Genomic DNA, 14,751 nt, shown 5'->3' with positions numbered 1-14,751 from the left:
CCGCAGTCCATGCACGCTCTCCTAGCTCCTGTCTCATATACACACTTCCGGCAGGTGTGAGGAGAGTCCCCCTATATCTGCCGCAGTCCATGCACGCTCTCCTAGCTCCTGTCTCATATACACACTGCCGGCAGGTGTGAGGAGAGACCCCCTATATCTGCCGCAGTCCATGCACACTCTCCTAGCTCCTGTCTCATATACACACTGCCGGCAGGTGTGAGGAGAGTCCCCCTATATCTGCCGCAGTCCATGTACGCTCTCCTAGCTCCTGCCTCATATACACACTGCCGGCAGGTGTGAGGAGAGACCCCCTATATCTGCCGCAGTCCATGCACGCTCTCCTAGCTCCAGTCTCATATACACACAGCCGGCAGGTGTGAGGAGAGACCCCCTATATCTGCCACAGTCCATGGACGCTCTCCTAGCTCCTGTCTCATATACACACTGCCGGCAGGTGTGAGGAGAGACCCCCTATATCTGCCGCAGTCCATGCACGCTCTCCTAGCTCCTGTCTCATATACACACTGCCGGCAGGTGTGAGGAGAGACCCCTATATCTGCCACAGTCCATGCACGCTCTCCTAGCTCCTGCCTCATATACACACTGCCGGCAGGTGTGAGGAGAGACCCCCTATATCTGCCGCAGTCCATGCACGCTCTCCTAGCTCCTGTCTCATATACACACTGCCGGCAGGTGTGAGGAGAGACCCCCTATATCTGCCACAGTCCATGCACACTCTCCTAGCTCCTGTCTCATATACACACTGCCGGCAGGTGTGAGGAGAGACCCCCTATATCTGCCGCAGTCCATGCACGCTCTCCTAGCTCCTGCCTCATATACACACTGCCGGCAGGTGTGAGGAGAGACCCCCTATATCTGCCGCAGTCCATGCACGCTCTCCTAGCTCCAGTCTCATATACACACTGCCGGCAGGTGTGAGGAGAGTCCCCCTATATCTGCCGCAGTCCATGCACGCTCTCCTAGCTCCTGTCTCATATACACACTGCTGGCAGGTGTGAGGAGAGACCCCCTATATCTGCCGCAGTCCATGCACGCTCTCCTAGCTCCTGCCTCATATACACACTGCCGGCAGGTGTGAGGAGAGACCCCCTATATCTGCCGCAGTCCATGCACGCTCTCCTAGCTCCTGCCTCATATATACACTGCAGGCAGGTGTGAGGAGAGTCCCCCTATATCTGCCGCAGTCCATGCACGCTCTCCTAGCTCCTGTCTCATATACACACTGCCGGCAGGTGTGAGGAGAACCTTCCTGTGGGCGGTAGACGTCAGTAGAATCACTGGTTTGGGTGGATTGCTGGAACACTGTAACATTTTGTATTATTGTTTATCTCATAGAATTACATATTATGTGCACAGAATACTCAGTGACGTTGTCAGACAGACACAGAGACCTTGTAGCATTTATAACATGGATGTAATAAAGAAGAACACTGGAGCAACAGGACTTCCTTACCAGTGACTGAAAGACCAGCAGACCGTACTTCTCGGTGTTATCGTCCAGGATGACAAACAGCGTGTCCAGGATGTCCTGCAGGAACTTAGAGGTACACAGGGACATTACACATCTCCTACACCCTGACGACAATTTGGATTTGTTTTATTCTCACAGTATATTTATAAATAATAAAATTCTCATCTGGACTATCACACAAAGAACGTAACGCAGTATACTGAGCTCCAGAACATGCAGAGCACAGTGTACTTTATCTGCCCAGTATTTAGGGAGGATGACGACCCCCTGACTTCTGTCCAGCATACCCTCCCATGTACACTGCTAGTGACTCTCTCGCCAGCGCCCCAGGCATCCCCCAGATCACAGCACACAGAGAATGCAGAACTGCGGAATGGATGAGACACAGGACTCGGATTTGTTGTCCCATCAGCAGCATCTGCACAACCTGCGCAGGTGACCTGGGGGATATACTAAGGGAGGCTCCGCCACAGTCTGAGGGTAAGTGGTGCTTTCCCTGATAGTAGTAATGATGTCACCATTACCTTACAGGTTCCTCTCTCAGATATCACTTTCTCACCTTCACAATCTCTTCCCCGCTCACGTGCCGAAGACGGCCAAGGATATCCAGGATCCGGTCAGGGTGGGCTTTCCACTTCAAAAGAGCCAGGAGGTCAACTGTTGGTTGAAAAGTGTGAGATCGTTTGACGTAGAATAGGAAGAAACGTATTAACATATTATTGTATAAATTGCGGCTGTGTAATTGTGCCTGCATGTGAGGATAACAGCGTATTTCTATAACAGTACCACTCTGAGAGGTGTGGGCAATGCTTCGGGCACAGTACCACTCTGTGTAATGTATAAGGAGAGGTGTGGGCAATGCTTCGGGCACAGTACCACTCTGTGTAATGTATAAGGAGAGGTGTGGGCAGAGCTTCGGGCACAGTACCACTCTGTGTAATGTATAAGGAGATGTGTGGGCAGTGCTACGGGCACAATACCACTCTGTGTAATGTATAAGGAGAGGTATGGGCAGTGCTGCGGGCACAGTACCACTCTGTGTAATGAGTAAGGAGATGTGTGGGTAGTGCTGCGGGTACATTACCACTCTGTGTAATGTATAAGGAGATGTGTGGGCAATGCTTCGGGCACAGTACCACTCTGTGTAATGAATAAGGAGAGGTGTGGGCAGTGCTGCGGGTACATTACCACTCTGTGTAATGAATAAGGAGAGGTGTGGGCAGTGCTGTGGGCACATTACCACTCTGTGTAATGAGTAAGGAGAGGTGTGGGCAGTGCTGTGGGCACATTACCACTCTGTGTAATGTATAAGGAGAGGTGTGGGCAGTGCTGTGGGCACAGTACCACTCTGTGTAATGAGTAAGGAGAGGTGTGGGCAGAGCTGTGGGCACAGTACCACTCTGTGTAATTAATAAGGAGAGGTGTGGGCAATGCTTCGGGCACAGTACCACTCTGTGTAATGAGTAAGGAGAGGTGTGGGCAGTGCTGCGGGTACATTACCACTCTGTGTAATGAATAAGGAGAGGTGTGGGCAGTGCTGTGGGCACATTACCACTCTGTGTAATGAGTAAGGAGAGGTGTGGGCAGTGCTGTGGGCACATTACAACTCTGTGTAATGTATAAGGAGAGGTGTGGGCAGTGCTGTGGGCACAGTACCACTCTGTGTAATGAGTAAGGAGAGGTGTGGGCAGTGCTGTGGGCACAGTACCACTCTGTGTAATGAATAAGGAGAGGTGTGGGCAGTGCTGTGGGCACATTACCACTCTGTGTAATGAGTAAGGAGAGGTGTGGGCAGTGCTGTGGGCACATTACCACTCTGTGTAATGAGTAAGGAGAGGTGTGGGCAGTGCTGTGGGCACAGTACCACTCTGTGTAATGAATAAGGAGAGGTGTGGGCAGTGCTGTGGGCACATTACCACTCTGTGTAATGAGTAAGGAGAGGTGTGGGCAGTGCTGTGGGCACATTACCACTCTGTGTAATGTATAAGGAGAGGTGTGGGCAGTGCTGTGGGCACAGTACCACTCTGTGTAATGAGTAAGGAGAGGTGTGGGCAGAGCTGTGGGCACAGTACCACTCTGTGTAATTAATAAGGAGAGGTGTGGGCAATGCTTCGGGCACAGTACCACTCTGTGTAATGAGTAAGGAGAGGTGTGGGCAGTGCTGCGGGTACATTACCACTCTGTGTAATGAATAAGGAGAGGTGTGGGCAGTGCTGTGGGCACATTACCACTCTGTGTAATGAGTAAGGAGAGGTGTGGGCAGTGCTGTGGGCACATTACAACTCTGTGTAATGTATAAGGAGAGGTGTGGGCAGTGCTGTGGGCACAGTACCACTCTGTGTAATGAGTAAGGAGAGGTGTGGGCAGTGCTGTGGGCACAGTACCACTCTGTGTAATGAATAAGGAGAGGTGTGGGCAGTGCTGTGGGCACATTACCACTCTGTGTAATGAGTAAGGAGAGGTGTGGGCAGTGCTGTGGGCACATTACCACTCTGTGTAATGAGTAAGGAGAGGTGTGGGCAGTGCTGTGGGCACAGTACCACTCTGTGTAAGGTATAAGGAGAGGTGTGGGCAGTGCTGCGGGCACAGTACCACTCTGTGTAATGTATAAGGAGAGGTGTGGGCAGTGCTGTGGGCACAGTACCACTCTGTGTAATGAGTATGGAGAGGTGTGGGCAGTGCTGTGGGCACAGTACCACTCTGTGTAATGAGTAAGGAGAGGTGTGGGCAGTGCTGCGGGCACAGTACCACTCTGTGTAATGTATAAGGAGAGGTGTGGGCAGTGCTGCGGGTACAGTACCACTCTGTGTAATGAGTAAGGAGAGGTGTGGGCAGTGCTGCAGGCACAGTACAACTCTGTGTAATGATTAAGGAGAGGTGTGGGCAGAGCTGCGGGCACAGTACCACTCTGTGTAATGTATAAGGAGAGGTGTGGGCAGTGCTGCGGGTACAGTACCACTCTGTGTAATGAGTAAGGAGAGGTGTGGGCAGTGCTGCGGGCACAGTACCACTCTGTGTAATGAGTAAGGAGAAGTGTGGGCAGTGCTGCGGGCACAGTACAACTCTGTGTAATGATTAAGGAGAGGTGCGGGCAGAGCTGTGGGCACAGTACCACTCTGTGTAATCAGTAAGGAGAGGTGTGGGCAGTGCTGTGGGCACAGTACCACTCTGTGTAATGTATAAGGAGAGGTGTGGGCAATGCTTCGGGCACAGTACCACTCTGTGTAATGAATAAGGAGAGGTGTGGGCAATGCTGTGGGCACAGTACCACTCTGTGTAATGAGTAAGGAGAGGTGTGGGCAGTGCTGCGGGCACAGTACAACTCTGTGTAATATATAAGGAGAGGTGTGGGCACAGTACCACTCTGTGTAATGAGTAAGGAGAGGTGTGGGCAGTGCTGCGGGCACAGTACCACTCTGTGTAATATATAAGGAGAGGTGTGGGCAGTGCTGCGGGCACAGTACCACTCTGTGTAATGTATAAGGAGGTGTGGGCAGTGCTGCGGGCACAGTACAACTCTGTGTAATGAATAAGTAGAGGTGTGGGCAGTGCTGTGGGCACAGTACCACTCTGTGTAATGAATAAGGAGAGGTGTGGGCAGTGCTGTGGGCACAGTACCACTCTGTGTAATGAATAAGGAGAGGTGTGGGTAGTACTGCGGGCACAGTACCACTCTGTGTAATATATAAGGAGAGGTGTGGGCAGTGCTGCGGGCACAGTACCACTCTGTGTAATGTATAAGGAGAGGTGTGGGTAGTGCTGCGGGCACAGTACCACTCTGTGTAATGAGTATGGAGAGGTGTTGGCAGTGCTGTGGGCACAGTACCACTCTGTGTAATGAGTAAGGAGAGGTGTGGGCAGTGCTGTGGGCACAGTACCACTCTGTAATGAGTAAGGAGAGGTGTGGGTAGTTATGCGAGCACAGTACCACTCTGTGTAATGTATAAGGAGAGGTGTGGGCAGTGCTGCGGGCACAGTACCACTCTGTGTAATATATAAGGAGAGGTGTGGGCAGTGCTGTGGGCACAGTACCTCTCTGTGTAATGTATAAGGAGAAGTGTGGGCAGTGCTGCGGGCACAGCATAACTCTGTGTAATGAGTATGGAGAGCTGCGGGCACAGTATCACTCTGTGTAATGAGTATGGAGAGCTGCGGGCACAGTACCACTCTGTGTAATGAGTAAGGAGAGGTGTGGGTAGTGCTGCGGGCACAGTACCACTCTGTGTAATGTATAAGGAGAGGTGTGGGCAGTGCTGCGGGCACAGCATAACTCTGTAATGAGTATGGAGAGCTGCGGGCACAGTACCGTTCTGTGTAATGAGTATGGAGAGGTGTGGGCAGTGCTGTGGGCACAGTACCACTCTGTGTAATGAATAAGGAGAGGTGTGGGCAGTGCTGCGGGCACAGTACCGTTCTGTGTAATGTATAAGGAGAGGTGTGGGCAGAGCTGCGGGCACATTACCACTCTGTGTAATGAGTAAGGAGAGGTGTGGGCAGAGCTGCGGGCACAGTACCACTCTGTGTAATGTATAAGGAGAGGTGTGGGCAGTGCTGCGGGCACATTACCACTCTGTGTAATGTATAAGGAGAGGTGTGGGCAGTGCTGCGGGCACAGTACCACTCTGTGTAATGAGTAAGGAGAGGTGTGCGCAGAGCTGCGGGCACAGTACCGTTCTGTGTGAGCTTAGTTGAGGAGAGCTGCGTGGAGACACAGAACGTCTCTTTGGGGCTGCGCTGGAAGATCAGACTGGAGGGGATGTTAGGGCAGCCACTCAGGTCATCCTTACAGCAGGGGAGACCCAGGTACAGTGCGTGGTTGTTGAAGGTGCTGTTCTCATCACACTGCAGAGAGACACATGTCACAGTCTGGGGAGGGGGAGCGGCACAAGGTCACTGCTGGATTACTCTGTACCTTGTAGACATACAGCTCGTGTATATCATCAGACAGGGTCGTCCCATCGTCTCTCATCAGAGGAGTAAAGGAGAATCCAAAGAGCTTCTTCTCTCCCTTATCCTTTGCTGAAACAGGGAGAAGGGCAGAATGAACAACAGTGGTAAAGAGAGAGAGAGACAGTGATAATGAGAGAGACAGTGATAATGAGAGAGAGAGAGAGAGAGACAGTGATAATGAGAGAGAGAGAGACAGTGATAATGAGAGAGAGAGACAGTGATAATAAGAGAGAGAGAGACAGTGATAATGAGAGAGAGAGAGAGAGAGAGAGAGAGACAGTGATAATGAGAGAGAGAGAGAGAGAGAGAGAGACAGTGATAATGAGAGAGAGACAGTGATAATGAGAGAGAGACAGAGCAGTGATAATGAGAGAGAGAGCAGTGATAATGAGAGAGAGAGAGAGAGAGCAGTGATAATGAGAGAGAGAGAGCGGTGATAATGAGAGAGAGAGCAGTGATAATGAGAGAGAGAGAGAGAGCAGTGATAATGAGAGAGAGAGAGAGAGCAGTGATAATGAGAGAGAGAGAGAGAGCAGTGATAATGAGAGAGAGAGAGCAGTGATAATGAGAGAGAGAGAGAGAGAGAGAGAGAGAGCAGTGATAATGAGAGAGAGCAGTGATAAAGAGAGAGAGAGAGAGAGACAGTGATAATGAGAGAGAGAGAGAGCAGTGATAATGAGAGAGAGAGTGGTGATAATGAGAGAGAGAGACAGTGATAATGAGAGAGAGACAGTGATAATGAGAGAGAGACAGTGATAAAGAGAGAGAGAGACAAAGCGAGAGAGAGAGAGCAGTGATAATGAGAGAGAGACAGTGATAATGAGAGAGAGACAGTGATAAAAAGAGAGAGAGACAAAGCGAGAGAGAGAGAGCAGTGATAATGAGAGAGAGAGCAGTGATAATGAGAGAGAGAGAGAGCAGTGATAATGAGAGAGTGACAGTGATAATGAGAGAGAGAGAGAGAGACAGTGATAATGAGAGAGAGAGAGAGACAGTGATAATGAGAGAGAGAGAGCAGTGATAATGAGAGAGAGAGAGCAGTGATAATGAGAGAGAGAGAGCAGTGATAATGAAAGAGAGAGAGAGACAGTGATAATGAGAGAGAGAGAGAGCAGTGATAATGAGAGAGAGAGAGAGAGAGTGGTGATAATGAGAGAGAGAGAGCGCAGTGATAATGAGAGAGAGAGAGCAGTGATAATGAGAGAGAGAGAGAGAGACAGTGATGAGAGAGAGAGCAGTGATAATGAGAGAGAGAGAGAGAGAGAGACAGTGATAATGAGAGAGACATAGCAGTGATAATGAGAGAGAGAGAGTGGTGATAACGAGAGAGACAGAGCAGTGATAATGAGAGAGAGAGAGAGAGCAGTGATAATGAGAGAGAGAGAGAGAGAGAGAGAGACAGTGATAATGAGAGAGAGAGTGGTGATAATGAGAGAGAGAGAGCAGTGATAATGAGAGAGAGAGAGACAGTGATAATGAGAGAGAGAGAGACAGTGATAAAGAGAGAGAGAGACAGTGATAATGAGAGAGAGACAGTGATAATGAGAGAGACAGAGATAGTGATAATGAGAGAGAGAGAGCAGTGATAATGAAATAGAGAGAGAGAGCAGTGATAATGAGAGAGAGAGACAGTGATAATGAGAGAGAGAGAGACAGTGATAATGAGAGAGAGAGAGACAGTGATAAAGAGAGAGAGAGACAGTGATAATGAGAGAGAGACAGTGATAATGAGAGAGACAGAGATAGTGATAATGAGAGAGAGAGAGCAGTGATAATGAAATAGAGAGAGAGAGCAGTGATAATGAGAGAGAGAGACAGTGATAATGAGAGAGAGAGAGACAGTGATAAAGAGAGAGACAGTGATAAAGAGAGAGACAGTGATAATGAGAGAGAGAGAGACAGTGATAATGAGAGAGAGAGACAGTGATAAAGAGAGAGACAGTGATAATGAGAGAGAGAGAGAGAGAGACAGTGATAGAGACAGAGATAGTGATAATGAGAGAGAGAGAGCAGTGATAATGAAATAGAGAGAGAGAGCAGTGATAATGAGAGAGAGAGAGACAGTGATAATGAGAGAGAGAGACAGTGATAATGAGAGGGAGAGAGAGCAGTGATAATGAGAGAGAGAGCAGCAGTGATAATGAGAGAGAGAGCAGTGATAATGAGAGAGAGACAGTGATAATGAGAGAGAGAGAGCAGTGATAATGAAATAGAGAGAGAGAGAGAGAGAGCAGTGATAATGAAATAGAGAGAGAGAGTGGTGAGATATATGGGTCTATACATGAAACGATAAATGGCCCGGTAACCATGGGGAAACACTAGTTTCCGCATATTTAAGTTACTGGGCCATTCATCATCAGGGGTCTGGTAGGACCCCCTTAGTATTCAGTAAACTCCTAAAACTGCTGAGAACAAGCGTCATCTTGAGACGGTGCTTGTTCACGGATCGTTCTAGGGATGCGAAGAGGAATTAGAGTGGATCCCTCCGCCGCCTGCTCACTACCTCCCCGGCGGCTGTGCGCATACGTGACTTTGGGTCATGCATGCGTAGTCGGGCCGACGGGGAGGAGGTAAGTAACACAGCTACATCTGTAGCTGCGACACTAACCGAGGGGACAGCTGGAGTAGTTGTCCCCTCGCTGGAGCAATGTTGAATTGCTACGGTGTAAATCTATCCCTCACAGCGAGTTCAATACTTCATCATTGGAGGCCATACAGCCTTCAATGATAAATAGGCCCCATAAAGATCGTACACTCGCGGGGGGCATCAGACACCCACAGGAGGGCATTAGGCACCTGCGGGAGGGGGTGTGTGGAACGGACACCTGGGTGGTTGGGAGTCCTCCAATCTCCTGAGCACAGGGCTGTTAATGACTTACAGGCAGCCGGCCTCCCCATCTCACCCTTATCCCACAAACACCGCAGCATTGCTTGTCTTTACCCCAAAATACCCCAGAGATGTCTTCTGTGTTGCCCCCAAAATACCCCAGAGCTGTCTTCTGTGTTGCCCCGAAATACCCCAGAGATGTCTTCTGTGTTTACCCTGAAATACCCCAAAGCTATCTTCTCTGTTTACCCCGAAATACCCCAGAGCTGTCTTCTGTGTTGCCCCGAAATACCCCAGAGATGTCTTCTGTGTCGCCCCGAAATACCCCAGAGCTGTCTTCTGTGTTGCCCCGAAATACCCCAGAGATGTCTTCTGTGTTTACCCTGAAATACCCCAAAGCTATCTTCTCTGTTTACCCCGAAATACCCCAGAGCTGTCTTCTGTGTTGCCCCAAAATACCCCAGAGATGTCTTCTGTGTTTACCCTGAAATACCCCAAAGCTATCTTCTCTGTTTACCCCGAAATACCCCAGAGCTGTCTTCTGTGTTGCCCCGAAATACCCCAGAGATGTCTTCTGTGTTGCCCCGAAATACCCCAGAGATGTCTTGTGTTTGCCCCAAAATACCCCAGAGATGTCTTCTGTGTTTACCCTGAAATACCCCAGAGCTGTCTTCTGTGTTGCCCCGAAATACCCCAGAGATGTCTTCTGTGTTTGCCCCAAAATACGCCAGAGCTGTCTTTTGTTTGCTCCCAAATACCCCAGAGATGTCTTCTGTGTTGCCCCGAAATACCCCAGACCTGTCTATCTTTCCTTAAAAATACCCCAGAGCTGTCTGACCTTACACCAATAGTACCTCAGTATTCTAACGACTGCCCTACAAACGCCGCATTACTACCAGTGTTGCCACAGACTGCCCGGGAGAGAGGGGGTATCACCCTGTGTTGTGCTGCATATTATTGTGTCCCCCATGACATACTGGAGCAGTGTCTGAACTCGAAGCGTAGATGAGACCCCCGGAACCTGTCGATAGGGATGGGCAGTTTGATGAGCTCCCCCCAGCGGGGGCTGTTGTTGTGATAGAGGACAAAGGAGTGATACTGCGTGCGTGGCGGTTCTCCGGTACCCAGGCTGACGCAGTCCTGTAGGGACACAGATACATTTTCATGCATTAGCCGGAGCTGGCATTCCTACAGCCCTTATTACAATATATCGTGACCATCACCCAGTATTTTCTTACATCATTCTAACAATGAGCTTAGTATAAAATAGGTGCGCTTACATCAGCGCGTATCACTATATGGTATAACAGAGCGCTGTGACTAACATAAAGCCATTATCACAGTGGGGGTCATTCAGACCCGCTCGCGAGCGCAGGACGCTCGCAAGCGGGTCGATGTTGCCCCACTGCGCATGCGCACGACGGAGGGAGCTCCGTCGTGCGCATGCGCGAGACCCGGATAGAGCCAAAATCACTCCAGGGCTTGCGGCAGCGAGACCCTACCGCAGGGTCTCCGTCGCAAGCCCGATGGTCGCGATGGTCTTGACCATCGCGACCATCATCATGGACGCTCGCATAAGCTGTGGGTGGTCACCCACAGCTATGCGAGCGTCCAGGAGGACGCTCCATTTTCATGGAGGAGGGCCCTGATTCAGAGCGAGCGCTCTGGTCAGAGTGTTCGGCTCTGAATCAGGCCCAGTGTCTTTTGTTATTTATTCTACGTACACAGCGTAGAATTATATAATGCTGAAAAGCGAGGGTGACACCTGTGCTTGGTGCTGTACCAAGGAGGGAGAGAATCACCGGACTGCAGTATTTCTGCGCAGAGCCAAAGATCCACCGATTCATCGTTGTGACAAAACATTAATAAATGTTTCCCACAGTACAGCATGTGCCTGCGACTCATATAAAGGTCCCGATCCGCTCACCCTCAGGTTCTCTCCGTCTGCGTACAATACGTGCATGGTGACCTCGATGTTCTTCTGCACGCTCTTCCCTCCTCTCTCAAAGTCGCCCCTTTCCAGAGTCACATAGAGATCATTTCGCACGTCCCCTGTGAGGACAATCATATGTTACACAGTAAGAAATCTGCAGAGCATCTGAACCTGGCAAAGCATCCCGGGGCATCTGCAGAACATTACTGCCCTAATGAGTTCTGCCCAGGCTGTAGAGCAAAACTACTGAGCAAGAAATCACCAAGTAATGCCACACTGACGCTTGCGCAATTGCCCCCTCCCCCCACCCCATGTGCAATGAGTGTATGAGAGATGGTGTGTACGTGTGAGGTTGTGTGAGTGTGTGAGCGCGATTGCAGGAATGTGTATGAGTAAGGGGTGGTGAGAATAAGTGTATGAATGTGTGTGTACGTCTATGTATGTGATAGTGTTGGTGAGAATGTGTGTGTGTGACAGCGAGTGTTGGTGAAAGTGTATGTGTGAATGTGTGTAACTGGTAATGAGAGTGTGTGAGTATGTGTGTGAGTGTTGGTGAGAGTGTGTGAGTGTTGGCGAGAATGTATGAGTGAGTTTATGAGTGAGTGTGAGAGCGAGTGCTGCTGAGAGTGTATGAGAGACTGCGTGAGTGTGTGTAACTGGTAGTGAGAGTGTTGGTGAGAATGTGTGAGTGTTGGTGAGAATGTATGAGTGAGTGAGTGTGTGTGAGAGCGAGTGCTGCTGAGAGTGTATGAGAGACTGCATGAGTGTGTGTAACTGGTAATGAGAGTGTGTGAGTATGTGTGTGAGTGTTTGTGAGAATGTATGAGTGAGTGAGTGTGTGTGAGAGCGAGTGCTGCTGAGAGTGTATGAGAGACTGCATGAGTGTGTGTAACTGGTAGTGAGAGTGTTGGTGAGAATGTGTGAGTGTTTGTGAGAATGTATGAGTGAGTGAGTGTGTGTGAGAGCGAGTGCTGCTGAGAGTGTATGAGAGACTGCATGAGTGTGTGTAACTGGTAGTGAGAGTGTTGGTGAGAATGTGTGAGTGTTTGTGAGAATGTATGAGTGAGTGAGTGTGTGTGAGAGCGAGTGCTGCTGAGAGTGTATGAGAGACTGCATTAGTGTGTGTAACTGGTAGTGAGAGTGTTGGTGAGAATGTATGAGTGAGTGAGTGTGTGTGAGAGCGAGTGCTGCTGAGAGTGTATGAGAGACTGTGTGAGTGTGTGTAACTGGTAGTGAGAGTGTTGGTGAGAATGTGTGAGTGTTGGTGAGAATGTATGAGTGAGTGAGTTTGTGTGAGAGCGAGTGCTGTTGAGAGTGTATGAGAGACTGCATGAGTGTGTATAACTGGTAGTGAGAGTGTGTGAGTGTTGGTGAGAATGTATGAGTGAGTGAGTGTGAGAGCGAGTGCTGCTGAGAGTGTATGAGAGACTGCGTGAGTGTGTGTAACTGGTAGTGAGTGTTGGTGAGAATGTATGAGTGAGTGAGTGTGAGAGCGAGTGCTGCTGAGAGTGTATGAGAGACTGCATGAGTGTGTGTAACTGGTAGTGAGAGTGTTGGTGAGAATGTGTGAGTGTTGGTGAGAATGTATGAGTGAGTGAGTGTGTGTGAGAGCGAGTGCTGCTGAGAGTGTATGAGAGACTGTGTAAGTGTGTGTAACTGGTAGTGAGAGTGTTGGTGAGAATGTGTGAGTGTTGGTGAGAATGTGTGAGTGAGTGAGTGTGTGTGAGAGCGAGTGCTGCTGAGAGTGTATGAGAGACTGTGTAAGTGTGTGTAACTGGTAGTGAGAGTGTGTGAATGTTAGTGAGAATGTGTAAGTGTTGGCGAGAATGTATGAGTGAGTTTATGAGTGTGTGTGAGAGCGAGTGCTGCTCAGAGTGTTTGAGAGACTGTGTGAGTGTGTGTAACTGGTAGTGAGAGTGTGTGAATATTAGTGAGAATGTGTGAGAGTTGGCGTAAATGTATGAGTGAGTGAGAGCGAGTGCTGCTGATAGTGTATGAGAAACTGCGTGAGTGTGTGTAACTGGTAGTGAGAGTGTGTGAGTGTTGGTGAGAATGTATGAGTGAGTGAGTGTGAGAGCGAGTGCTGCTGAGAGTGTATGAGAGACTGTGAGAGTGTGTGTAACTGGTAGTGAGAATGTGTGTATGTTAGTGAGAATGTATGAGTGAGTGTATGAGTGTGTATTAACTGGTAGTGAGAGTGTGTGTATGTTAGTGAGAATGTGTGAGTATGAGTGAGTGCATGAGTGTGTGTAACTGGTAGAGAGAGTGTGTGTGAATGTTAGTGAGAATGTGTGAGTGTTGGTGAGAATATATAAGTAATGGTGAGAGTGTGTGTAACTGGTAGTCAGAGTGTGTGAGTGTGAGAGCGAGTGCTGCTGAGAGTGCATGAGAGACTGAGTGTGTGTAACTGGCAGTGAGAGTGAGTGAGTATTTGTGTGTATGTTAGTGAGAATGTTTGAGTAATGGTGAGAGTGTGTGTAACTGGAAGTGAAAGTGTGTGAATGTTAGTGAGAGTGTATGAGTGTTGTGAAAATGTGTGAGAGTGTGTGAGTTTAGTGAGAATGTGTGAGTGTTGGTGAGAGTGTGTGAATGTTAGTGAGAATGTGTGAGTGTTGGTGAGAATGTGTGAATGTTAGTGAGAGTATATGAGTGTTGGTGAGAATGTGTGAGTGTTGGTGAGAGTGTGTGAGTGTTGGTGAGAGTGCATGAGTAATGGTGAGTGTGTGAGTGTTGGTGAGAGTGCATGAGTAATGGTGAGTGTGTGAGTGTTGGTGAGAGTGTATGAGTAATGGTGAGAGTGTGGGAATGTTGGTGAGAATGTGTGAAAGTTGGTGAGAGTGTGTGAATGTGAGAGTGTGTGAGTAATGGTGAAAGGGTGTGAGCATGTGTGAGAGTGTTGGTGAGAGTGTGTCAATGTTGGTGAAAGTGTGTGAGTGTTAGTGAGAGTGTGTGAGTGTTGGTGAGAATATGTGAGTGTTAGTGAGAGTGTGAGAGTGTTAGTGAGAATGTATGAGTGTTGGTGAGAGAGTGTGAATGTTAGTGAGAGTGTGTGAGTGTTGGTGAGAATGTGTGAATGTTGGTGAGAATGCGTGAGTGTTGGTGAAAGATGATGAGTGTTGGTGAGAGTGTGTGAGTGTTGGTGAGAGTGTGTGAGTGTTGGTAAGAATATGTGAGTGTTAGTGAGAGTGTGTGAATGTTGGTGAGAGTGTGTGAGTGTTGGTGAGAATATGTGAGTGTTGGTGAGAGTGCGGAAGTGTTGGTGAGAATGTGTGAGTGTTGGTGAGAGTGTGTGAATGTGAGAGTGTGTGAGTAATGGTGAAAGTGTGTGAGCATGTGTGTGATTGTTAGTGAGAGTGTGTGAGTGTTGGTGAGAATGTGTAAGCGTTGTTGAGAATGTGTGAGTGTTAGTGAGAGTGAGTGAGTGTTGGTGAGAGTGTGTGAGTGTTGGTGAGAGTGTGAGTGTTGGTGAGAATGTGTGAGTGTTGGTGAGAATGTGTGTGAGTGTTGGTGAGAATGTTTGAATGTTGGTGAGAGTGTGTGAGTGTTGGT

The 14,751-nt window shown here is 49.0% G+C and overlaps 1 protein-coding gene across 1 annotated transcript in view; it reads right to left on the bottom strand.

Annotated features, from left to right (window-relative positions):
• The window catches only part of DOCK3 (dedicator of cytokinesis 3), a 394,022-nt gene that overhangs the window by 139,865 nt on the left and 239,406 nt on the right, over positions 1-14,751 (bottom strand). Inside the window, exons 15-20 of the mRNA XM_088459078.1 lie at positions 11,197-11,321; positions 10,247-10,409; positions 6,405-6,511; positions 6,163-6,334; positions 2,052-2,149; positions 1,475-1,558 (exon numbers count right to left, since the gene is read on the bottom strand). Coding sequence (XP_088315204.1) covers positions 1,475-1,558; positions 2,052-2,149; positions 6,163-6,334; positions 6,405-6,511; positions 10,247-10,409; positions 11,197-11,321 — 749 coding nt within the window. The remainder of the gene's footprint in view (positions 1-1,474; positions 1,559-2,051; positions 2,150-6,162; positions 6,335-6,404; positions 6,512-10,246; positions 10,410-11,196; positions 11,322-14,751) is intronic.

Source organism: Taudactylus pleione, unplaced genomic scaffold (assembly GCF_031769625.1).
Source record: "Taudactylus pleione unplaced genomic scaffold, aTauple2 ptg000893l, whole genome shotgun sequence".
Taxonomy (NCBI): domain Eukaryota; kingdom Metazoa; phylum Chordata; class Amphibia; order Anura; family Myobatrachidae; genus Taudactylus; species Taudactylus pleione.
This window is presented reverse-complemented; position numbering and strand designations above follow the sequence as displayed.